Genomic DNA, 27,370 nt, shown 5'->3' on the forward strand with positions numbered 1-27,370 from the left:
GACGTTAGCCACTAATCACAATGGAGAAAGAATACCATGTTGTACTTAAAATGTACGCAAGAAGAAAAGCTGGAGATGATGACCTTTAGATAATAAACAGACTGGGTATTTCTCAGTCTTTGGAGAACTAAGTTGAAAATCATAAGATGCTCACTTCCAAAGGAATCTTTTCTCAATCTTTCAGCCTATTAGTTTACACAAGGGTGGAATCTGAGACTTTAGATAGAAGCAAATTAGAGATTTCCAAAGGCTTTCACCTTCAGAAGATCCAAGTTCTATGATTACAGAATCAAAAAGATGTAGAATTTACATGTGGTAGCCAGGAGAGGGCACTGTCTGAAAGAACATACTGCACTCTTTGAGGTGCACTGGAAAATGCAAAGATGGGGAAAAGCCCATTTCACCTTTTTCATTTTAGGCCAGTGAGGTTATACCATCATTCTTTAAGAGATTAAGGAACTGGACCTCTGTGACCACCGACTAGAAACTGCTAGATCCAGGAGTAAATTCAGTATCACTCAAGTACTCTCATTGTCAGAGATAGGATACAAACATATTTTCACATGACCAAAATGGTAATTTTCCCTACCTCCCTCTTCCTACAAAGCTTTTCAAATGATAAACTGCAGTAAGGCTCTTCATTTGGTCCCTCTGGTTCTCTTGGCAGGTTGCTTAGGGCTCAGGCTCAGTACTCTGCAGTGTTGGTTGTCTGGATTTCCTTTTTTTTTTTTTTTTTTTTCCTGATAAAAGTCTCTTTCCTTGCTCTCTAGGTGAACCTGATTATTTTTCAGGTGTCCGACGATCCTGGCCTTAGATGGGGACCAGAATTACAATCCAAGAGGCAGCTAGCAAAACAGAATCTTAATTCAAATGAACTTGGGGATTAGTAAATATCAAGCTGGAGAAGAAAAACTGATGGGACTTTGAAGTACTCTACCTTTTCTGGATTTCTTGTTTTTCTTCTGGAAAGAACTCATCACCGCAACAAAGAGAGTAAAAGGAGGAAAAAGATGGGGTGGGAGGAAAGCAGAGAAAATATCAAGACAAAGCATCAGGTCTTATGAATCATCTACAATCCTCTGGACAGTAAAGAACCTGGGAAGAGGGGTTATTACCATTTACAAAAATGCCCCACTCCCTACAGCCTTAGAGAATAAGGCAAAAAAGAACAAGAAGGTCAAAAGTTATCTTTAAGATTAACTTGTTATTGGCAAATTTAGTTGGAAAGCTAACCTCATTTGTGATCTACCTTGCACCTAACCCATTTTTATAGTTGTAGTCTCTCTCCAAAGGGCCTGAGCCCTTCAGATTACATCCTACAGTAAGTGAGAATTTAGATATCACAGGTACTGGTTAAATAATGCAGAAACTCATAAATTGGTTACTCCAAGGAAGCATAGCTCCTGAAAAATTACCAGTTTACTAAAAATCCAACTTCATTCAGGAGAAAAACAAAACCAAACCGTATTTTTAAATTTCTAGGTAACCACTAGGATGAGTCAGTTGACAGCTGGTTCTTTCTACTATGAAAATTATACAACCCAGAAGTTGCAGAATTTCCTCCTAGAAACCCTATATAATACAGTACTGACAGACTAAATTTACCTAGCACCGATCACCAATATTCACGACAAAGCTATCTACTTGTCAGCTCTTGCGGGGAAGGGGAAGGACTGAATTAGGACCAGGTTTGGGGATTAGTGAGTCTCTAACCTAGCCCATGTTACAAAGCCTTGCAAAGCCAACAAAAACAATCTAAAAATTCTTCAAAACCAAATTTTATATAGCCCACACTTAGGTTCTACCTATAAGGACTCCTCTACCACACACTATTACCTATTAAATAAGTATTATCCACAATCACCATAAAATAATCTTTCTCGTGACTAAAAATGACAAGAATTCTGAAGAGTAAAACCAGGGCCTAGATGTTAACAAAGCTACCAAAGCTGCTTGCAATGTGGTTGTCAGGAACACCATATCAAAAATGAGCCCCGTATCAAGAATGAATTCCTTGTATAAATTAATATAAGCAACAAATCTGTATATAAATTTATATACAAGCTTGCAAAGGGAATTAAAATAGGAGGCAAGAATTGAAAATGGTTCATACCTGCAGTGTACAGTTCTCTTTTCGTTTGAGGAACTCCACAAACCTGGCGACTACTCCTGGTGTGCTGATGACTTCATCAATAGGAGGATTAGGTTCTGTCTCCCCATAAGATGAAAGGAAAGAAGAAAGAAGAAAAATAATCTGGTTCAAAGTTTTTATCAACCATTCAGATAACACAACAAATAAATTTGATGATGGTAATAAAGATGAAGTAGTTAAAATGCCAGATTATAGAAATTACATATAGGAAGAACAATAACCTGAAGTTGGCAGGGAGAGAGCAGGATTGAGCAACTGAATTTTTTAAAAAAAATTTACAAGACTTTACAGACAAAACCTAAAAACAGTACATGAAAAGAGGTTCTAGGGAGCTTAGATGGGTGCAAATAAAGTGAACCATTACTGTGCCATGACTAACAAAATAAGCGATGGTATCTTAGAGTGCACTCCTGGAATGTATAGCCTCAGGACCAGGAAGGCAACCTCTCCCCACACCTTACAGTAGTAAGAACACATCTGAAGCACTGTATTTTAGTTATCATATTTTTAAGAGGGATGGCTGGCAAACAATCCAGGCAGAAAAGCAGTAGAGAGCAATGGAAGGTCCTAAAAAGCCCCATGGTATGAGAAAGGCAGCAGACTCAGCATGCTGAAAAGAGACAAGGGGAATGGGGAAGCTGTACATGATAATGGCCTTCAAATGATTAACTTGTCACACAAAAAATTGTTATGTCACACCAATTTTGTTATGTCTATATATTATAGAGGCTCTTATTCCAAGTCCTTCAAGGGATATATTATCACTTATGACTCCAAAAAACAATACCTTACTCCTTGAGGGAGAGGGGTGTGTGCTGCTAATTTAATGTCAATATTTACTATCGACATTTTAATGTGGTTCAGAGTTCCACAGTTCTTTTTACTTGTCTAGAATGTCAAAGTTATCATATTCTAGTCTACCCCTAATTATACCAAAAAAAAAAAAAAAAAAAAAGTAATTACCCTAACCACCAATAAATCCATTCTTAAATTTCATGATAAAATGACAACATTAAAACCAACAATTACTGATATTTTAAAAAAAGTTTTCCGGGCGCCTGGGTGGCTCAGTGGGTTAAGCCGCTGCCTTCGGCTCAGGTCATGATCTCAGGGTCCTGGGATCGAGTCCCACATCGGGCTCTCTGCTCAGCAGGGAGCCTGTTTCCTCCTCTCTCTCTCTGCCTGCCTCTCTGCCTACTTGTGATCTCTCTCTGTCAAATAAATAAATAAAATCTTTAAAAAAAAAAAAAAAAAAAGTTTTCCTTGGGGCACCTGGCTGGCTCAGTTGGTAGAGCGTGTGACCCTTGATCTCAGGATTATGAGTTCAAGCCCCATGCTGGGTACAGAGATTACTTAAAAATAATAAAATCTGGGGTGCCTGGGTGGCTCAGTGGGTTAAAGCCTCTGCCTTTGGCTTGGATCATAATCCCAGAGTCCTAGGATCGGGTCCCACATCAGGCTCTCTGCTCGGCGGGGAGCCCTCTTCCTCCTCTCTCTCTGCCTTTCTGCCTGCTTATGATTTCTGTCAAATAAATTAAAAATAAATAAAATTTAAAAATAAAAGTAAAATCTTAAAAAAAACAACAAAAAAGTTTTTCTTAAAATAAAAGTTTCTTTATCTGAATTAATGTGAAATACTGACTCCTGTTCTTATCACTTTAAAGGTCTTTTCTAAAATAGCCCAGAAACGAAAAGAATGCTGCTTTCTGGTCCTGGTAATTGCACAAGGTAATTTCTGGTCCTGGTATTGCATAAAGAAATTCAGAAGTTAGCCACGGCTCATAATTACATATATATCTTTGTGTGTCCCTTTGTTTTGTTGATAGACACATTCCAAAGCAATTTATCTCTGATATGAAAAATAGATTATGGGAAAGTAGTACTTTTTAAACTAAATGAAAAGATACACAGTTGACCTCTGAACAATACAAAGGTTGGGGTGCCAATCCCTGCACAGTCAAAAATTCTTGTATAATTTTTGACTTCTCCAAATCCTAGCTACTAATAGCCTACTGTTGACAGGAACCCTCACCAATAACATAAACAGGCAATAAACACATATTTTGTATGTCTAGGTATTACATACTGTATTCTTACAATAAAGCTAGAGAAAAGAAAATGTTATTAAGAAAATCATAGAGAAGAGAAAATACACTTACAGTACGGTACTGAATTTAATGAAAAAGATCTTCAGCCCTGTCACTCAGGGGCCAACTGTACTTTAAGATACTTAGAACTCACCTTTTGAAAGCAATTTTCTGAATTTCTGTGTTGCTGAAAGCTGTTGCTCTGGACTATTGGAAAATATCATTTCAATCATGTCAGAAGTAATAACACCACCCTGGGAACACAAACAAAAGCATATTTATAAAATTTTAACTTTAATTCAAAGGAAAACAAAGACAGTATAGTTGTGACCACATTATTAAGTTAATCATATTTATCTAGAGGATTTACACAAAGGCAGGATAATCTTTACACGAAGAAAATGTCTGAGATGATTAATAATGTGATGAAGCCAAATACTTTGTCTATCATTAAGAAGCTCATGACAATAAGAAAGTAATCTTAGTAGTAAATATTAAGACAAGGTGTTTATTACTCTTCCTCCCTTGCTCATCACTCGCTTGGTTGGTCCTTGTCATTCAGGTTCTAAAAGGCGGCTGGCTCCTTAAGACCTCTAAATCTACAGCAGCCATTCCTCTCTATATCACCCTACTTTAATCCTGTCCCAGCCCTTTTCACTCTCAGATATTTTTTCTCAGTTATGTGTTTAAGGCCCAGGTTCCTCCAGTATAATTTAAGCTTCTTGAAAGCCAAAGACCCAGCCCATCTTCCCATTCTATCACTGACAGTTGGCATATAACAGATGCGCAACAAGTATTTACTGAGTGAATATAGAATAGTCTTGTATAAATCACAGATTCTAGCTACTATCAAATTCTACTGACTCAAATTTATTTAAAATTTCTATTTTCTTTATTAAAACTTTTCAGTTTTCCACTATTTTCTTGCTTTGTTAGAACTTTTCCATTTTCTACAACCCATCTCCAATATTTAAAGTTAACCTGCTCAGGGTGACTTGTCATAATGAAATAAAATTCTCATCGTTTCATGAAGGGTTAAAGTCAACAAGATGAACTGTTACAAAATGGGTTATAATAGAAAACTCCAACAGCTGTGATGTGGAATCAATTTTTTAAATCATACAAGCATGCCCAATTTGATAAATGAATAGCAAACTGAATTTCCTTTAAAGTATCCCTTGTTATTTAACTTTTAAGGAATAATTTTGTAATTATATTTTTTAAGTTTTTTTTTAAATTTTTTTTATTTTTTAAGTTTTAATAGCTGAATTAATCTTCATAATTTAGTTAATTCTGTTTAATTGCATGTTATTCAAACTATAACAAACATCTAATGAACCATGAGATTAAGTATATGGCTTCTTTTTAAAAATGAAATGCCAAGGTGCCTAGGTGGCTCAGTGGGTTAAAGCCTCTGCCTTCAGCTCGGGTCATGATCCCAGGGTCCTGGGATTGGGCCCCGCATTGGGCTCTCTGCTCAGCAGGGAGCCTGCTTCCCTTCCTCTCTCTCTCTCTCTCTCTCTCTGCCTACTTGTGATCTCTGTCAAATAAATAAATAAATAAATAAAAGAAAAGAAATGCCAAGTACTTTCTATAACCATCTACTAACACCTTTTTAAAAAACCAAAGTAGCAAGCGACACCTCCTTGTCTTCTTCAGAAAAACACTAAGAAAGAGTTCCTTTCATTATCTTACTTACTGGTGCCATCTCCATGTTATTAATCTGAGCCTCATGGAAGCCTCCATCCGACATAACTTCTTCTTCTGTTTCTTCCTCTGCTGTAGCAACATTTCTTCGCTTAAATAACTGAAAAACAAAAAAGACTGTGACTCAAGTATTCTAATACAAAGAAGTCCAACATGCAAACACTAGGAACCCCATTTAAAAGGCAATAAGGAAGGATGGAGTTTTTTGAAAATCATTTTAAAACTTCTAAAGGCTGTGCCACCTCTGACCTTTCCTGATGAGGAACTATTTCAGAATTCTCCAATCTTATAATCTAAAGAAATTAACTATCACAATACGCTGTTACCAACACTTGATGTGATAAAATTACTGAGAGAAGCCTGACACTGCATGACACATAAAAAGGATAAGGTTGAAAAAGGAGTTAGGGTATGCCTGGCCATTCCCCTCTTTCCTCTATGTTAAGATGGTGATAGCATAGTCTTACCAATACATTAGGGGAAATGATAAAAATGATGTCAGAATGACTTAATACTCCCTCTTAACGCTCAAAGTTTACGAACTTAGACTTCCAGACCTTTCCAACCTGCCCAGCAATAAGCGATAACAAGTGACCACTGTGTGAACACTACCTTTAAAGCATCTATTAATTTGTGTAGGCAAAGAATAGTTCCTTCCAAAGGCAGCCCACTAAGGTGCCTTCGTTCTATCTTTAAATATAAACAGTTCACTTTTTCAAGCAATGACGGAGTAACAATAATTTATCCTCTCATCCTACACAACTCTAAAAGCAGACAAAATCCATAAAATACTGGGTTTTAGCTAATCGGTAACAGGCAGCCCAGGCAGTGATCCTTCAGAAAAGAAAAGAAATAAGACTGGCCCCATGATTAGCTCAGATTATTGCCTGGACAGAGTTTCCATGCTGTAGCGTAGGGAGGGCAAAACCCAAGCAGGGCCTACAGGCTCCCTGAGCTGAGGAGACAGAGTTTAGAAATGAGGAGGCCAAAGCAACTAGAATCCATAGGTAAAGTAAAGAAGAGAAGAGATAAACACAGAAGGAACTCTTAAGGCTCAGCAGAAAATTCCCCATGAGTCTTTAGCTTCATACTACAAGCACAGGTGTATAAGGGAAAGACAGCTGGGAAAGGAACCACCTCCAACAAACATGCAGAATAATTTTGGAAGTTATATGGGTCAAGTATTATTCATGTTTCAACCATACAATAAAAAGGATTTCCTAATATATATAGGGCATTTAGTAGAATACTCAAGAAGGATACCGATTCCGAAGTAAGGCTCAATTAGTTCTAGGTTAAAGGGTATTAAAAATCCATCCCAATGAAACATAAAAACAAACAGGTTACAAGTAATTTACTAAATCCAAAGACAAATTCAGAATTACATATATATTAAAAGATATAAAAACTCTAAGAATAAGCAAGGTAAAATTCAGAATGCTTGGAATTCAACTGGAAACTACCAAGCATTAAATAGCAGAAAAGACTACCCATGAGGAAGGGATAAATAAATAAATAAATAAATAACCAGCCAATCAAAATCACCTAGAAATGACAAAAACGGTAGAAATAGAAACACTAAAATTGTTGTTAAAAATATATTCCACATGTTCAAAAAGTAGAAGTATAAACACTAGGAGAGATAGGAAGAGATAAAAGGACTAAGCAAATACCTAGATGTGAAAAATACAATTTTTCAGGTGAAAAGTACACTGGGTAGGATTAACAGCAGATTATATATTGCAGAAGAAAAGATTACTTAATTTAAAGACATAGCAATATAAACACTCCAAAATTAAAGACATGTTGAAAAAAAGGTGAGAAAATAGGTACAAAATGTAAGTGACCCACTATACAGGTACTGGAGCCCTAAAACTGGGGTGGGGGAAATATATTTGGAAAATGGCCAAAAGTTTGTTGTTGTTTTTTAGTTTCAAGTTTTTATTTAAATTTCAGTTAACTAACGTAATACTGTAATGTAGCTTCAGGAGTAGAATTTAGTGATTCGTCACATATAACACCCAGTGATCAACACAAGTGCCCTCCTTAATACCCATCATGCATTTAACCCATCCCTCACTCACTCCCTCCATCAACCTGTTTGTTCTCTATAGTCAAGTGTGTTTTATGGTTTACCTCTCTTGTTTTCCTATGTTCACCCATTTCATTTCTTAAATTCCATACGAGTGAAATCATATGGCACTTGTCTCTTTTTTAAAGATTTTACTTATTTATCAGAGAAAGAGAGAGCATGAGAGCACAGGGAGGGGAAGCAGCAAAGAGAGAGGGAGAAGCTGACTCCCCGCTTAGCACAGAGCCTGACACAGGGCTCAATCCCAGGACCCTGAAATCACAACCCGAGCCGAAGCCAGACACTTAACCCACTGAGCCACCCAGGTGCCCAGTATTTGTCTTGGACTGGCTTACTTCGATTAGCATAATACACCCTAGCTCCATCCACATCATGCAAATGGCAAGATTTCATTATTATGGCTAATAGTCCATTGTAAAGAAGTACTACTACTTTTTCCACAGGCTCTTTCCATTATTTGGCTATTGTTGATAACGCTGCTATAAACATCAGGGGGCATGTATCCCTTCTGATCAGTATTTTTGTATCCTTTGGGTAAATACCTAGTGATGCAATTGGCAGATCCTAGGAAACTCCACACTGTTTTCCAAAATGGCTGCACCAGTTTACTTTCCTACGGTGTAAGAGGATTCCTCTTTCTCACATCCTCACTAATATCTGTTGTTTCCTCCATTACTAATTTTAGCCATTTTCACAGATGTGAGGTGATATCTCATTGCAGTTTTGATTTGTCTTTCCGTGATGATAAGTGATACTGGGCATCTTTTTGTGTGTCTGTTAGTCATCTAGATTTAGAGGTCTTCTTTGGAAAAATGTCTATTCATGTCTTCTGTCCATTTCTTAACAGGACTGTTTTCTGGGTGTTGAGTTTATAAGTTCTTTACAGATTATGCATACTAACCCTGTACCATACATGTCATTTGCAAATATCTTCTCCCATTCTGTAGGTTGTTCATTGTTCCCTTTGCTGTGCAGAAGCTTTCTATCTTATTAGTCCCAATACTTCATTTCTGCTTTTGTGGGAATTCCCTTACCTCCAGAGACATGTCTAATAAGAAGCTGCTACGACCAACGTCAAATAGGTTGCTGCCCGTGTTCTCCTTTAGGATTTTAATGGTTTCCTGTCTCACATTTAGGTCTTTCAACCATTTTGAATTTATTTTGGGGAATGGGGTAAAAAAGTGATCCAGTTTCATTCTTTTTGAATGCTGTTTCCTAACACCATTCATTGAAAGGACTTTTTTTCATTAGATATTTTTTTCCTGCTTTGTAGAAGATTAGTTGACCACATAGTTGTGGGTCCATTTCTGGGTTTTCTATTCTGTTCCACTGATCTACTATATATATATATTTTTTAAGATTTTATTTATTTGTCAGAGAGAGAGTGCACACAAGCAGGAGGAGTGGCAGGCAGAGGGAGAAGCAGGCTCCATACTGAGCAGGGAGCCCAATGTGAGACTCAATCCCAAGACCCTGGGATCATGGCCTGAGCCAAAGGCAGGCACTTAACTGACTAAGCTACACAGGCATACCAGTATCATACAATCTTGATCACTACAGCTTTATAATATAACCTAAAGTCCACAACCGTGATGCATACAGTTTTGCTTTTCTTTTTCAAGATTGCTGTGGCTATTCAGGGTTTTTTGTGGTTCCATACAAATTTTAGGATTGATTGTTCTACCTCTGTGAAAAATGCTGGTGGTATTTTTTTTTTTAAGATTTTATTTATTTATTTGACAGACAGAGATCACAAGTAGGGAGAGAGGCAGGCAGAGAGAAAGGAAGAAGGAGGCTCCCTGTCAGGCAGAGAGCCCGATGTGGGGCTCGATCCCAGGACCTTGGGATTGTGACCTGAGCCGAAGGCAGCGAAGGCAGCGGCTTAACCCACTGAGCCACCCAGGCGCCCTGCTGGTAGGATTTTGATAGGAATTGCACTCAATGTGTGCACTGCTTTGAGTAGTATAGACATTTTAACAGCATTTGTTCTCCTAATCCATATGCATGGAATGTCATTACATTTCTTTGTGTCCTCTTCAATTTCTTTCAAATTTCGTTCTATAGTTTTCAGAGTACAGATTTTTTTTTTTTTTACCTCTTTGGTTAGATTTATTCCCAGGTATCCTATGGGTTTTGGTGCAATTGTAGATGGGATCAATTCCTTGATTTCTGCTGCTTCACTGTTGGTATACAGCAATGCAACAAATTTCCATATGTGGGATTTTATATCCTGCGACTTTACTGAATTTATGTTATCAGTTCTAGCAATTTTTTGGTGGACTCTCTGGGTCTTCCACATAAAGTATCATGCTGTCTGCAAATAGTGAAAGTTTGTCTTTTTCCTTGCCAATCTGGATGCCTTTTCTTTTTGCTATATGACTACTGAGACTAAGACTTCCAGTCCTATGTTAAATAACAGTGATGTGAATGGACATCACAGGTCTCATTCCTAACCACAGAGTAAAAGCTCTCAGTTTTTTCCCATTGAGAGTATTAGCCACAGGTCTTCTGTATATGACCTTCTGTGTATGATGCTGAGGTATCATACATACATCTTTCTACCCCTACTTTGTTAAGGGTTTTTATCATTTTACTTTGTCAAATTCTTTTTCTGAATCAATACTGAGAGAATCATATAGCTCTTATCCTTCCTTTTGTAAATATTGTGTACTGCATCGATTGATTTGTGAATACTGAACCACCCTCACAGCCCAGGAACAAATCCCACTTAATTGTGGCGAATGATTCTTTTAATGTATTGTTGGATTTGATTTGCTGGTATTTTGTTGAGAATATCTGCATCCATGTTCACCGTGATACTGACCTGTAATTTTCATTTTTAGTGGGGTCTTTACTGGTTCTGAAGTTAAAGTAATGCTGGCTTCGAAGAAGGAGTCTGGAAGTTTTCCTTTCATTTCTATTTTTTGAAACAGTTTGAGAAGAATAGGTACTAACTCTTCTTTAAATGTTTGGTAAAATTCCCCTGGGAAGCCATCTGGTCCTGGACTTGTGTTTGTTAGGAGATTTTTGATAACTGATTTAATTTTTCTTTGCCAGCTATCAGTCTGTCAAGTTTTCTATTTCCTCCTGTTTCAGTTTTGGTACTTTATATGTTTCTAGAATTTATCCATTTCTTCCAGATTGCCTAATCTGTTGGCATATAATTTTTCACAACATTCTCTTGTAAGTATTTGTATTTCTGTGGTGTTAGCTCTGATCTCCTCTCTTCTTCATGATTTTATTTGGGTCCTTTCTCTTCTGGATAAATCTAGCTAGGGATCTATCAATTTTATTAATTTTTTCAAAGAAGCAGCTCCTGGTTTCATTGATCTGTTCTACTATTTTATTTCTACAGCATTTATTTCTGCTCTACTCTTTATTATTTCCCTTCTTCTGCTGGCTTTAGGCTTCACTTGTTGTTCTTTTCCTAGCTGAAAAAAGCAGAGAAAGGTTTGATTGTGTATTTGAAATTTTTCTGCTTCTTGAGGTAGGCCTGTATTGCTATATAAGTCCCTCTTCTGATCCCTTTTACTGCATCCTATAGGCTTTGGACTGTCATGTTTTCATTTTAATTTGTTTCCACATAGTTTTAACTTCTTCTTTAAGTTTCTGGTTGACCTACTCATTCTTTAGTAAGCTGTTCTTTAGCCTCCTATGTATTTGTGGTCTTTCCAAATTTTTTCTTGTAGTTGACTTCAAGTTTCAGAACACTGCAGTCAGAAAATATGCATGGCATGATCTCAATCTTTTTGTACATGCCGAGGCCTGATTTGTACTTGCCGAGGCCTGATTTGTGACCTAGTATGTGATCTCTTCTGGATAATGTTCCATGTGCACTAGAAAAGAATGTGTACTGTGCCACTTTGGGATGAAATGTTCTGAATATATCTGGTTAAGTCTATCTGGCCTAGTGTGTCATTCAAAGTCATTCTTCGTTTCCTTGTTCATTTTCTGCTTAGACGATTTGTCCTTTGACATAAGTGGGGTGTTAAAGTCCCCTACTATTCCCGTGTAATTATCAATGAGCTCTTTTATGTTTGTTACTGTTTTATATGTTTGGGTACTCTGAAGTTGGAGGCATAAATATTTACAATTGTTAGACCTTCCTGTTGGATAGACCCCTTTATTATGATATAGTGATCCTCTTCATTTCTTCTTATAGTCTTTGTTTTAAAATCCAGTTTATCTGATGTTAAGTATTGGTACTTCAGCTTTGACATTCACTGCATGATAAATGGTTCTCTATGCCCTCACTTTCAATCTGCAGGTGTCTTTAAATCTAAAATGAGTCTCTAATAAGCAACATGTAGATGGGTCTTGTTTTTTTAACCCATTCTGACACCCTATGTCTTTTGATTGGAGCATTTACATTTAGTCCATTTACATTCAGAGTAATTATTGATAGATAAGAATTTAGTGCCATTTTATTACTTGTTTTGTCATTGTTTCAGGAGATTTTCTCTGTTCCTTTCTAATCTTTGTTGACTTCGATCTTTCTTTCCCAAAGAGTCCCCTTTAAAATTTCTTGCAAAGCTGATTTAGTTGTCACGAACTGCTTTAGTTTTTGTCTGTCTGGGAAACGATCACTTCTTCTACTCTGAATGACACAACCTTGCTGGAAAAAGTATTGCTGGCTGCAGATTTTTCTCATTCAGCATGTTGAATATATCATACCACTTGCTTCTGGCCTGCCAAGTTTCTGAGGAGAGATCTGCTGCTAACCTTATTTGTCTTCCCTTGCAAGTTAGCGACTTCTTCTGTCTTAGCACTTTTAGGACTTTTTTCCTTACCTCTGTGTTTTGCAAATTTAACTATGATATGTCTTGGTACTGGCCTGCTTTTGTTGATTTTGATGGGAGTTGCCTGTGCCTCCTGGATTTAGATGTCTATTTCCACATTAGGAAAGTTTTCAGCTATAATTTCCTCAAATAAACCTTCTGCTCCCCCCCCTTCCCTCTCTGCTTCTGGGACTCCTATGATACAAACATTATTACACTTTATGGAATCACTGAGTTCCCTAAGTCTACATTCGTGATGTAATATTTTTCTTTCCCTCTTCCTTTTAACTTCATTAATTTCTATAATTAGAAATTATATTCTATAATTAGAAACTATCACTTATTCATAGCCCTGCTTCTTCCATCCTTGTGGTCATTACATCCAGTTGGCTTCAAATCTCCGTTATTACATTTTTCATTTCAGCCTAATTTTGGGGGCTTCTATCTCTATAGTAAGGGACTTCCTAGAGTCTTCTATGCTTTTCTCAAGCCCAGCTAACATCCTTATGATTCTTCCTTCCAATTCTAAATCAGACATACTATTTCTATCCGTATTGATTAGATCCCTGGCCATGACTTTTTCTTGTTCTTTCTTTTGGGATAAATTCCTCTGCCTTGGCATTCTGTGTAGGTCTTTGTTTTCTTCTGTGTTAGGAAAGCCTGTCATGTTTCCTGCTCCTATAAGTAATGACTTTATGTAGAAAAGGTCATATACTGTCCAGAGTCTGGCACTTAGAAGTGTCTCTGGTATATGCTGTGTACACTCTGCTGCTGTGTTTTGGCTGCTCTTTTCCTCAGGTCAGTCCTCTGCAGTTTCTCCTTGCCTGCAGTGGGGAGTGTCTGGACCTTGGCCAGAGTGTGGTGAGTTTTAACTAGATGCGGTCTGGTCCACTTGTTAAAGACACTTAATGCTATTTCCACTAGAGCCGAAGCTTTGCAGAACCCTATGGTCAGCAGACATGTTGTGTGCAGGGGTGTGTGCTGGTCTTCTGGAGGAGAGGCCTGCTATTCTAAGGCCTGGTGTAAGCAGTTTAGGCCACTATTGTTGGCCTGTGCTGCTTACTGAAGTGAGTTTACGCTAAGTGAAGAGGGAGGAAAATGGCGTCAACCCAGCTCCCTAGTCCCCAGAGAGGAGAGTCTGCATACACCACTATCCAGGAAGCCATCCCAGAAGAGCAAACAATCTCCCCTCATATGTCCCAGGCATCCCTCAGCTTGCTGTTTTCACCCTGTGTGTGTTCCAGCCATCGGTCTGTCTGGACGGCAGTGCACCTACTATCCCAAGCAGGCAGTACTGAGTTTTGAAACTCCAAACTTTAGGGACCTGGCATGGCATGGGCCTGTGGTCTTCAAGGGGAGGGTCTCATTGCACCGGGACGGATGCGGGTTTGTCCCAGAGGGGCAGTCTGCACCAAAGTGCAGGTGCATGGAATTTGAAATAAAGCACAGTAAAAAGCCATTGTCCAAGTTAGTCATCCTCAGCAGGTATCTCTGCACCTATGATGAGGGGTAAGGGAAGGAAATGGTGCCCACTGACTCTTTTGTCCCTGTCACCTCTCCCAGATGAGCTACAAGATTGGGGAACCATCTCTCCCGGTGAGTCCCATGGGATTCTAAATATTAACAATGAACAATCAAAAACTGAAATTCAAAAGATACCATTTGCAAAAGCATCAAAACTACACAATACTTAGGAAGCAAATCTCACAAGAAAAACTGCAAATCAGGGCACCAAGGGTAGCGCAGTCAGTTAAGCGTCCAACTCTTAGTTTTGGTTCAGGTCCTGATCGCAGAGTCTTGAGACTGAACACCATGTCAGGCTCCACACTCAGCAAAGAGTCTGCTTGAGATTCGCTCTCTCCCTCTGCACCTCTTCTCTCTCTCTCTCTCTCTAATAAATAAATCTTTTTAAAAAGGCAAACCTACAAATCCCTGAGAGATATTATAGGTCTAAATAAATGGAGATGTGATGCTTATGTATGTATGTGCTCACAAGAGGGGCAAATGAAAGTCTCATACACTGTTGATGTGAAGATAAACCCATTTTAGCAAACAGCTGAATAGTGTACACACCTACCATACAACCCAGCCATTCTCCTCCTAGATATCCATCCTGGAGAAATGGAAATACACGTCCATACAAACAGCTGTCCATGAATGTTCAGAGCAGCTTTACTGATAATCACCCAAAACTGGAAACAATCGGAATTGCCATCAACAGGTGAATGAATAAACCACTCGCGGTTTTATCTTTACAAGATAGCTACTCAACAGGAACACGAATGAACTACTGATACACACAACATAAATGAATCTCAAAATGATTACGCTGACTGAAAGAAGCCAGACAAAATAGAATATATATTATAAGTCATTTATGCAGTCACATTCAGTGGTGACTGAAAACAGAATAGAAATTGTTTGGAGATAGGTGAGGGGTGAGGAAAAGGTACTACAAAGTATACCAGAAAAATTTTGAGAGCAATAAATATGTTCACTACCTTAATTATGGTGATGGTACATATGTCAAAATTTAACAAACTGTACACTCTATTGTATGTCAACTATACAGCCATAATGTTTAAAACCATACAAAAAAACAGCTGAAATAAACTGCAATACATCTATTTTAACACTATAAATTCCTAATAATATTAAAATTCACACATTCCTGTTCCCTTTGGAGGATGCTAAGAAACCAACTCATTATTTTGAAAATGAGGAAATGAAGAAATTCAAGTATTTCTTTTTCCTCATTTGATTACTAATTAAGAAAAACTAAAAACTGCAGTTTGGTCAACCTCTTGGATCTTGCTTTTATGCTCTGTTAGGGAGGTCTGGGGCAGTAGTTTGTCTATGGCTAATTAATCTCCAATACTGAGGCAAGAGTCTCCTGAATACACTACGTAATGTCCTGTGGAAGATGACTTTTTCCAGTCTGGCTAGAAGAACAGGCACTATTCTCAGCACTGTGCAAGGGCCAGGCAGTGTTCCCTCTAATCTATCATCTGTGGAGGGCAGTTTCTCTAGCCTTGTGCAGTCTCCTCAAGCACATCTGCTGGTCAGTGCTCTGCTGAATATTCAAAGAAAAACTCTGAAGATCTCCAGGCTTCTTTCTCTGTATACAGTTCTCTCCCTTTTCGTATTCCCTCCTGTAAATGGATGACCTGATCTCGTCTGACTCAGCTCTGTCTCTTCAACACAGGAAGGCTGTGTTCTTTAGTTCCCTTTCCTTGTGTTGCGACTTGGAAACTCTCTTGGGCAGTAAGGGGTTAACAATCATAGGGCTCTTCTCATTGGTTTCCTATCTCTAGAGATCATTGTCCTTCACTGGTTAATGTCTTGTGTCTTGAACTGCTGTTTCATGCATTTTGTCTGATTATTTCTAGTTTGTTTCAGGTAGCACGGTAAATGTGGGCCCTGCTATTCCACTTTGGCTGGAAGCAGAAGTCCTCCAAGTGCCCTTTCTAATACTCAATATATCCCACTTACGGCTAATGGGAGCCTGTTCAAGCTATCTCCTGAGTCTATTCAACATAAGCTTTGATAATCTTAAACCTCCTTGCTCTATGTTATGAAAAAATACTACACATTCACCTTGAATATTCCCTATCTCTAATCGAGAATCAGGTGTTTTTTCCAAGAAGCCTTGATCCCTTGAGAGAAAAATTCTCTAATGGCCAATATCTCAGGGTGCTCAAAGTGCTCAGTGATGTAAGATATTTTGCTATTTCTAAGCCTTACTAGGACAGAACTGGGTTTTGTGTGTGTATGTGTATTGCAAGAAAATACCTCATGAATCCCTATTGATAGTACCTATTCAAATTTACCTAACTTCTTTGATTTTATATTTTTATTCTTTCTTAACCTAAAAAATCTAGGTTCCTAATATTAACATAGTTATTTGCTATATCCATATACAAATATACATGGTTTCTGGGGCACCTGGGTGGCTCAGTGGGTTAAAGCCTCTGCCTTCGGCTCAGGTCATGATCCCAGGGTCCCGGGATCCAGCCCCACATCAGGCTCTCTGCTCAGCAAGGAGCCTGCTACCTCCTCTCTCTCTGCCTACTTCTCTGCCTACTTGTGATCTCTGTCTGTCAAATTTAAAAAAAAAAAAAAGACTTAAGAAAAGAAAGAAAAACAAATACACATGGTTCAGAATCAATCTTGTATGATTACTAAAGCAGTTGAAGATTTGTTTATACTTCTTTTTGTCCTTAAAATACTGCCCAGTAGAGAAAATTAATTATTTGCCACATTTTAAAGTGTATTAAAGTACTGCCTCTCAGTGTGGTTTAGCTACAAGCATGACACACAGTTAGGGCCATTTAATTCCTCGTTTATTTTTAAGGATTTCTTCCTTCATTATTACTTCTTTTTGTTTCACAATTACTTAAAAGCATTTGCATGACTCCAAAATCACACCTAGTAACTAAAATTACATCCCCTGTATTGCAAAATTTACATCCGTAAGTCGTGGTCTTTAATATGGCAAGATACAATTATGATTTGTAATACAACTGCAGATCAACAACTAGAATTTGAAATTGGAAACACCATACCATGTACATTATAAGGATGATGACATGATAAGACCTGAAAAATACTCAGCAGAGGGAAGTCCTAAGACTACAGCTATCCAGCCAGAACAGAGGATTAACAATTCTGACTGGTGCAAGAGGACAAAAAATGTAGGGTGTAGGTCTCTAGCAGAAAAAAAAATAGAGCTGAGAAATTATCTGAGAAGTTTAACCACACAGAAAATTAGATAAAAATTACTTGAAAGAGCTGTAGAAGAGAATTGAAAAAAAACAAACAAACAAAAAAGACAGTTAGGAATATGAAGCCAAGCAGGTAAAAAAATCAGACAACTCCAGTAAAAACAAAGTATAAAGAAAGGAAATGTAACCACAGTATACTATTCAGTTCAGCAATAAATAATACTTATATACTGTAGTATAACTATACTGAGAATACAAGCAAGGGAAACATAGTGTAAGAGCTTAAATCTTCACCTATCATAACAGAACATCAATAGGTAATATTTTTAAATTGATAAATAGTCAAGAGGATTGAAAGTGGTTTACCTTGGGAATGAGACCAGGAACACTGGTGGTTGGGTTTCAAGTATTATAGTATTATTTAATTTTTTCAAATGTGCATGTCTTACTTAGAGAAAAATAGGTTTTAAAAAAGAAAAAACTGGGGCGCCTAGGTGGCTCAGTCGTTTAAGCAGCTGCCTTCAGCTTGCGTCATGATCCCAGAGTCCTGGGATCGAGTCTTGCATCGGGCTCCCTCCTCAGCAGAGGGTCTGCATCTCCCTCTCCCTCTGCTTGTGCTCTAATAAATAAAATCTTTAAAAATAATAATAAAAAAGAAAAATCTGCCAAAACAATCATGATCTATACACCTTAACTACAGGCTACATGTTAACTGAACTTGTCAACCAAGTTAATAAATGTGGAAAGTTGCCTGTCCACAAGTTTATCAACTTGCTCACTTTACAAAATATTTCTTTTAACTAAAAACATCAAGCAAACCTCCATTCATCACCATAATGGGTTTTATGAACTTTCAGCAGCACTAGGTTACCTATTCACTATGAATTAACAAGAGTCTGCTTAATTCAAATTTACAAGTACTAGCTTAATCAGAATGACACCAACTAGTATAATTTTTGCCAAAAATAAATTTTAGATTGGTCTGTGAGGGCCAGATGGGTAGAGGTCACTTATCCTCTATCCATTAAGTGTTCTATCCTGTAAGTGTTGCCTAGATATAACAAAAACTAAATGTTAGTCTGATAAAAGGACAGCCCTCAAGATGCAGTTAGTTATCTTTTGAGCACTTGGCAACATTAACTCCTGCGCTACCCTCACATCTAGCTTGTCAGCTGGCTTAAGCCTGTGACTTTTCCCGATAAATGACAAAGCAACTGTGAAAGATAAACGTACCTAAATGAATCTATATTTTACTAATATTTACTATTTTACAAATGAGGCATCAAATAAGTACTGTTATGATATTATGAAGCCTGATTGCTTTTACCAGTTCTCTCTATATAATAAAGGATGAAATAAAAAAATTAAGATCTGAAATAGAGCAATATTCCAGAAACTTATTAAAGCCTTAGTACAATTTTAGATCTCATACAATGAACATGATAGAACTTCAACTACAAATATTTTCAGTTCAATATATGGGGCCAAACTTGATATATTAAGGATACAGAGCATTTGTCTTCAGGCAAGTAAGTGAATACGAAAAATTTATTTTATTGATATAACATGGCATCACCTATCACCAAGACAATAAAATGAACACTGTTAATAGCAGAGGGTCATTATCACATCTTCAAATGGCTTTATGCCAAATATGATGCATAGGCTGGTGGTTCTATTCAGACCTACACTTGGGCTCATGTGTATATATTCATGTATTCACATTCACATACGGGAATATAAATATGTAACAATGTTATGATTTCTGAAGTTTACCTCCACAATAGAAGCTACTACAAAAGTTCAATGAAAGGTTCCACTTCAAATAAGACACAGAGATGAAAAAAGAGATAAGAAACCCAGAGAAACTCATCCTTTTAATTTACTCTTAATTTACTCCACTTAATATAAACTCCATTATAATATTATAAATTCTTTGCCCCCAAAATAATAGTATAATGACAGTGTTTAAGTCAAACATCTACAGCCCTAACAAAAAAAACACTGGGGTTGTAATGTACTCTTGGACTTTAACTAACTGGATTCTGCAGTGCAGTGTTACCCAAAAGAAGAGTGTATTTTGAGACCAGCTCACTATAAATGCAAAATATTTATGACAGATTACTTTATTTCTCATGTATGAAAAATTCTGACTCATTCGTCTTTTATGGAGCTTTTGTACCATGGGGATCAAATGGTCCTTCCAAGCTCAAAAGTCTCTCCTTAGCAAAAAAAAAAAAAAAAAAAGTCACCTAAGTGTCTTTAAATTTCTTTGCCAAAAGGGATATACCATTCATTCTAGGCATTTTAGGAGGAAGGTAAAGTGACAGTGACTCCCAAATCCTCCTGCAGATGTTCAGACATTGTCAGTTAAAAATGACCAAAAATTTTTTAAAAATAAAAAAATCAATGTCCTAATGAATCATACAGAATTAATTTAGGGGTAAAAAGACATATTCCTGGAGATTTTTGTTTTAAAATACTACATAATAAACGTAAAGACAGACACGAAGCAAGTACAACAAAATACTGACAATTACTGATTGCAAACGGGAATTTATGAAGTTCACTATTAATTTTGTATGTTTACAAATTTTCATATTAAATATGATAATGAAAAACAGCATTTTACTGATCACTTGAGAATTCATTACCAAACATGCACATAAAACTTAAGCAAGTTGCAACTTTAAAAAAATAAAATACACTAAAAACAAACAGGCTAAAATATTAAACAGTGGTTGTATTGGAAATATGAGAACTTGAGAGATTTCTTTATTCTTGACTTTTCATCACTTCCTCTTCCCAATTCCCGAAACACATAGATTTTATGACAGGGGCACATATCTACACACATATACATATCTAACAAAATCAAAACTGAAGTAGTTTCAGGTTTAAAATGGAAAATTTAGTTCTTTAAAATAAATTAATAAGGATAAAGGATTTACCTGCTCTTCTCTTTTCTGCTTGCGTAACTGCAATCCCTCTTCCTCCCTCCTTCTGCGCATCTCATCAGGATTCAGGGACTTATTTTTGTAACTTTTCAGGCGAAAGTTCTCTTTTCCTGGGGTAGTCATGATTTCTACAAAAATGAGAAAAAGGAAGAGAACAAATGAGGTTGGCTCATGGTAAAGAGTTCTGTTATTCTAACAGCACAGCTGAAATCGTTATTTTTTTTTAGGAGATTTATTAAAGTGTACATGTCAATAGCTTTCATATTTTCACATCTATATGCAAACCATTACCACAGTCAATTTTTTAACGTTTTCATCACCTCAGAAAGAAACTGTGTACCACTTGGGTATCACTCCTATCCAGGATATTTCATACAAACAGAATCATACATATGATCTTCTGTGCCTTGCTTCTTTCACTTAGCATATTTTTAAAGTTCATCTATGTTGCAACATGTATCAATAGTTTATTCCTTTTTATGACTGAATACTACCCCATCATATGGATATACCCCATTATATTTTATATCTACTCATCAACTGATAGACATTTGGGGTCTTTCCACTTTTGGGCTTCCATAAACATCTTGCTTCCATAAACATCTCTGGACAGGATTTTATGTAGATATATGCTTTTATTTTTCTTGGGCATATACCTAGGAATCAAACTGTTAGGTCACATGGTAACTCTGTTTAATCATTTGAGGAACTGTCAAACTATTTTTCCAAAATGCTGAGCTATTTTACATTCCTACCAGCAGTGTAAAGGGGCTGCCAATTTCTCTATTATCATAATTTTTGATGTTTGCTGTCCTTTCACATATTTTCTAACTGTATATCCTCCCTAAAAAGTCAATTCAGATTCTTTGCCCATTTTTAAATTGTTTTTTTTTTTTTATCATTAAGGTTATAAAAATTCTTTATATATTCTAGACTGAAGTCCCTTATCAGAGTGGTGCCTGAGTGGCCCAGTTGGTTGAGCATCTAACTCCTGGTTTCAGCTCCTATCGTGATTTCAGGGTCATGGAATCAAGCCCTGCATTGGGCTCCCTGCTCAGTGTGGAGTCTGCTTCCCCTTCCCCACTCAAGTGCTCTCTCTCTAAAAATAATGGACTGCTTTAAAAAAAAAAAAAAAGAAAAGTCCCTTATCAGATATACAGTCTTTACATATTTTCTTCCACTCTACAGGTTTTCTTCTCACTTTCTTAATGGTGTCCTTTGAAGCATAGTTTTTCCTTTTGATGATGTACAAATTAATCTATTTTCCTGTTGCTCATGCTTTTAGTGTCATACTTTGGGATTCTTAACCCTAAGTTTCCTTCTAAGAGTTTTAAAGTTTTAGCTCTTACATTTAGGTCTGTCATCTACTTTGAGTTAATTATTATTCATGGTATGGGTCCAACTATATTATTTCACATACGGCTACCCATTTGCTCCACGCACCATTTGTTGAAAAGGCTATTCTTTCTCCATTGAATGGTCTTGATACCCTTGTTGAAAGACAAATTAACCACATCTATGTGGTTTTATTTCTCAACTCAATTATATTCCATTGATCTGATCTGTATGTATATCTTTGTGCTGATTCCACACAATATTGACTACCATTTTTGTAGTAAGTTTTGAAATCAGGAAGTATAAGTCCTCCTATCTTAGTCAAGATTATTTTGGCTCTTCTAGACACCCTGCAATTCCATATGATTTTTAGGATCAGTTTGTCAGTTTCTACAAAGAAGCAAGCTGGGATTCTGATAAGGACTACACTGAATCTGTAGGTCAATATGCCATCTTAATGTTAAGTCTTCCAATCTACAGACAGGATATTTTTCTCTTAGATCTTCTCTAGTTTCTTTCAACAATATTTTATAGTTTTCAGTGTTTCATAATTCTTTGTTAAATTTTTTTCTATTTTAATTTTTTTGATGCTATTGCAAATGGAATTTTTCTTGATTTCACTTTTGGATTGTTCATGACAAGTCTATAGAAATTACAATAAATTTTTGTATACCAATTTTGTATTCTGCAACTCTGCTGAACTTGTGTATTAGCATTCTAGTATTTTTTAGTGGATTCCTTAGGATTTTTCTAAGTTATTTCATACAAAAATCATATCATCTGTCAGAGACAGTTTTCTTTCTTTTCAATCTTGAGGTCTTTGTGTATTTTTCTTTCTTTTCCTTCTTTTTTTTTTTTTCAAAATTGCCATAACTAGAACCTCTAGGTAGAAATGGAGAAAGCAGGCACTCTTGTCTTATTCCTGATTGCAGAGGAAGAGTGTTCAGTTTTCCCCATTAAGTATGATGTTGTCTTTGAGTATTTTTTAGGTGTCTTTATTCATATTGAAGAAGTTCCATTCTAGTCCTTGTTTTTTGGGTGTTTTTATCATTAAAGGGTGTTAGATTTCATCAAATTTATTTTCTATTATGAGAACAATGTGACTTTTGTTTATTTCCTGATATGTTATATGTTATATTAATTGGTTTGTGCACTTCACACTAACCTTGCATTTCTGGGATATTATGCCACTTGGTTGTGGTGTAAAATCCTTTTTATATGTGGTCAATTAGGCTTGCTAGTATTTAGAGGATTTTTTTTTTATTAAAAGATTTTATTTATTGGGGCGCCTGGGTGGCTCAGTGGGTTAAGCCACTGCCTTCGGCTCAGGTCATGATCCCAGGGTCCTGGGATCGAGTCCCGCATCGGGCTCTCTGCTCAGTGGGGAGCCTGCTTCCTCCTCTCTCTCTCTGACTGCCTCTCTGCCTACTTGTGGTCTCTCTCTGTCAAATAAATAAATAAATTCTAAAAAAAAAAAAAAAAAAATGTTAAAAGATTTTATTTATTTATCAGAGGGAGAGGGGGGGAGAGAGCAAGCACAGGCAGACAGAATGGCAGGCAGAGGAAGAGGGAGGAGCAGGCTCCCCGCCGAGCAAGGAGCCGGATGCGGGACTCAATCCCAGGACGCCAGGATCATGACCTGAGCTGAAGGCAGCTGCTCAACCAACTGAGCCACCCAGGCGTCCCGTATTTAGAGGATTTTTGTGTTCATCTTTGTAAGGTGAAGTCTGTAGTCTTCTTGTGATGTCTCTGGTATCAAGGTAACACTAATACTAGCTTCATAAAATAAACTGAGAAGTGTTCCCCCTCTCAGTTTTTAGGAAGAATTAGCATTAATTCTTCTTTAAATGTTTGGTAGAATTTAGCAGTGAAGCCATATGGGTCTGCGCTTTTCTCTGTGGGTAGCTTTATGATTAATCCAATCTCTCCACTTGCTATTTAGGTCTATTCGGTCTGTCTATATAAGTCAGTTTCAGTATCCATCTTTCTAAAAATTTGTCCATTTGGGGGGCACCTGGGTAACTCAGACAGCTGGGTGTCCAACTCTTGGTTTTGTTTCAGGTCTCATGATCTCAGAGCTGTGAGCTTGAATTCTATGACAGGCTCCAGAGCAGGAAGTCTGCTTGAGATTCTCTTTCTCTCCTTCTACCTCTTTACCTCCCTCCCCCTTGTGCTCACTCTCTCAAAAATAAATAAATAAATCTTTACAAAGTTGCCCATTTTATCTAAGCTATGTAATTTATTGCCATGCAGTTGGGCATAGTATTCCTTTACAACCCTTCCCATTTTTGTAATCCCAGTAGTAATGTTTCATCTATTATTTGTACTTCAAGTAATTTAAGTCCTCTTTTTTTCTATGTAAGTGTGGCTAAAGGCCTACCAATTCTGCTGATCTTTTCAAAGAACCAGTTTTTGTTTCCTTAATCTTCTCTATTTTTTTCTATTTTCTAGTTTGTTAATTTCTACTTTATTATTTCCCTCCTTCTGCTTGTTTTAGGTTTACTTTGCTCTTCTTTTTTCCAGTGACTTAAGGTGGACAGTTATTGATTTGAGATCTTCTTTCTTTATATAAGCATCTATTACTTGTTATTAGTTTCCCTATAAGCACTGCTTTAGCTGTATTCCATGTTTTCTTAAGTGGTAACTTCATTTTTACTTATCTCAAACTATTTTTTGATTTCTCTTTTCATTTGTTCTTTGACCTACTGGTTATTCGGAAGTATGTTAATTTCCACATATTTGTGAGTTCCCCAAAGTTTTGTTAGTGATTTCTAGTTTCTTTCCACTGTAGTGAGAGGACAACTTTTGTATTATTTCAATCCTTTTAAGATGTTTTGTGACCTAGCAATGGTTTATCCTTGAAAATGTCCCACATTCACTTGAGAAGAATGTATATTCTATTGTGGCTGGGTGCTGGTGGTGTTCTACAGATGTCTCCTAGCTCTAGCTGGCTTGTGGTATGGTTTCTTTGGTGATCTTATGCCTAGTTGTTTTGTCCATTACTAAAGTGGCATAGTGCAGTCTCCCAACCATTACTGCTAAATTGTCTATTTTTCTCTTCATTTCTGTCAGGCTTTGTTTCTTGTATTTTGGTGCTGTTACTAGATCCATATATATTTAAAACTTTCACCTTTCTAATGGGTTGGCTCTTTCATCCCTTTCCCTCTAGTGACATTTTTTGTTTTAAGGTCTACTTTTTCTGATATTAGTATAGCCACTTCACGTTTCTTGTGGTTGCTGTTTGAATAGATATATTCTCATCCTTATACTTTCAATGTATTTGTATCTTTAAACTTAAAGTATATCTCTTGTAGAGAGCATATAGTTGGACACTCTGACATCTCTGCCTTTTATTATATAGTTTAATCAATTCATGCTTAATATTACTTACATAGTTGATTTATGACTGTTTTTTTCATTTTCTATGTGTCTCATGTCTTTTTTGTCCCTTTACTACTCTTTGACTGTTTTCTTTTGCATTAAGTGACTACTTAATGCAGCACTTAAATTTCTTTAATGACCTTTTCACTGTATTTTTTTGTTTTGTTTTTGCCCCTAGGGACTGCTCAAGGGCTTACGATACACATTTTAACTTCAGACTTACAGCAGCTTTAGACTTATACTAGCTTAATTCCAGAAAGATATAGAAATGTTGTGCTATATAGTTCTATTGCCTTTTCCTCCATTTGACGGCATTGTGGTGATATATATTACATTTAATGTTACAAATCCAACAATGCATTATAATTATGACTTTAACACCTATAGTCATTTTCTTAGTTTGACATAGCTTTGCCTCTACTCACCTCCTATGTGCTGCTATTGACAGATACATTACAAATATACTACATTTCTACACCTTACAGGCCCAAGAACACATTATATTATTTTATACAACTTTTTAAAAAAGATTTATTTATTTATTTCAGTGGGAGAGAAAGAGAACAAAAGCTAGCACAAGCAGGAGTGGCATGGGGAGAGAGAATCTGAAGCAGACTCCAGGTGAAGCACAAGCCCAACACAAGGCTCCATCTCATGACCCTGTGATTGTGACCTAAGCATAACCAAGAGTCACACACCTAAACAACTGCACCATCTACACACCCCCAAAACTGCTTTTTAAATCAGTTTAAAGTGAAAAGAAGAAAAATATACTATATTCTTTTATTCTTATATTCGTATTCTTATATTCTTTTAAAATTACCTTTACTGGTATTCTTTCCTCATATGGATTCAAATTACCATCTGGGATCACCTGCTTTCAGCCTAAAGAACTTCCTTTAGCATTCTTGCAAGGGTCTGCTAGTAATAAACGCTCTCAGTTCCTGTTTATCTGGGAAAATCTTCATTTCACTGTCATTTTAAAAAGAGAGCTTCGCTGGATATACAGGATTTTTGGTTGACTGTATGTATTTGTCTATGAGTACTTGGAATATATTATTACACTGCCTCTGACCTCCATTGTTTCTGCTGAGAAGTCAGCTATTACTCTTATCTGGGATCCCTGGTAAGTCAATTCCTTGAAGAGATTAAGAGCTATTTTCTGACAGACTTTTCCCCCTAACTACCCAACCAAATCTCTGACCCAGAACCCCAATGTGGGAGCCCAGGCAACAGCACACTTCTCTGAGAGCTCCCCTTTTGGAGTGGAGTTATTTTGTTTAGGGTAGGTGGCAGCCTGAGGTCTTACCAGCTTGCCTCTTCTGACATGGAATCACCACCTTAGAAAACAGAAAAGATACCTATTCCCCAGTACTCCCACCAGCTCTGCACCCAGGTAGAGCTTCTGTTCCACAGTGGGAACTGGATAGAAGGTAGTCCTCTGCCTCTCTACCACATATCCCCAGAACTTAACCTAAGCACCAGGCAGCTAAGCGTAGGACAAGAAATCCTGATATCCTGCTCCTCCCAAGAAAACCTTCTCTCCAACTGGAAGCTCTTCATTTACTGTATGCCCTAGGATCACTTCCAGAAGCTTTTAATAGTTGTTTTTCAAGTTTCCCCCAATTTTACTAGGGAGTGAGGCTGTAGAGCTCCCTGTACTGTCAGGCTGGAATTCATAAAACAATTATTTTTAAGATGATTTTACTCCAAGCCTGGATTGAGAATCATTTGATTTATAACATGCTATGTTGCAACATCTATTTTACCTGAATCTATTAACAAGCATACAAGGCAAAATTATTCTCATCCTTTACAGTTAAGGATTCAGGATGCTAAAAAAGGTTAAGTGACTCAGCCAGGGTTACACACTTAATACAAGACACAGCAAGGATATGAACCTAGGTTCCTGATTATAAACCTGATGTTCTACTGTTATGGACTGAACTGTGCTCCCTCCTACCAACTATAATACTAAAGCCCTAAATTCCATAACGACTACATTTGGATACATGGCCTTTAAGGAGGTAAAGTTAAATGGGTTTGTAACAGTGGGGTCCTAATCCAGCAGGATTACTGTCTTTACAAGAAGAGAAAAAGACACCAGCAATACCTTCCCCCATCTCCCCCTGCCATGTACACACAAAAAAAAGGCAT

The 27,370-nt window shown here is 37.0% G+C and overlaps 1 protein-coding gene across 1 annotated transcript in view; it reads right to left on the bottom strand.

Annotated features, from left to right (window-relative positions):
* KPNA1 (karyopherin subunit alpha 1) overlaps window positions 1–27,370 on the bottom strand; it is a 67,479-nt gene that overhangs the window by 22,610 nt on the left and 17,499 nt on the right. Inside the window, exons 2-5 of the mRNA XM_059162836.1 lie at window positions 20,492–20,625; window positions 5,939–6,046; window positions 4,394–4,493; window positions 2,114–2,208 (exon numbers count right to left, since the gene is read on the bottom strand). Of these exons, the coding sequence (XP_059018819.1) occupies window positions 2,114–2,208; window positions 4,394–4,493; window positions 5,939–6,046; window positions 20,492–20,620 (432 nt within the window). The 5' untranslated portion in view covers window positions 20,621–20,625. The remainder of the gene's footprint in view (window positions 1–2,113; window positions 2,209–4,393; window positions 4,494–5,938; window positions 6,047–20,491; window positions 20,626–27,370) is intronic.

This window comes from Mustela lutreola, chromosome 2 (assembly GCF_030435805.1).
Source record: "Mustela lutreola isolate mMusLut2 chromosome 2, mMusLut2.pri, whole genome shotgun sequence".
NCBI lineage: Eukaryota > Metazoa > Chordata > Mammalia > Carnivora > Mustelidae > Mustela > Mustela lutreola.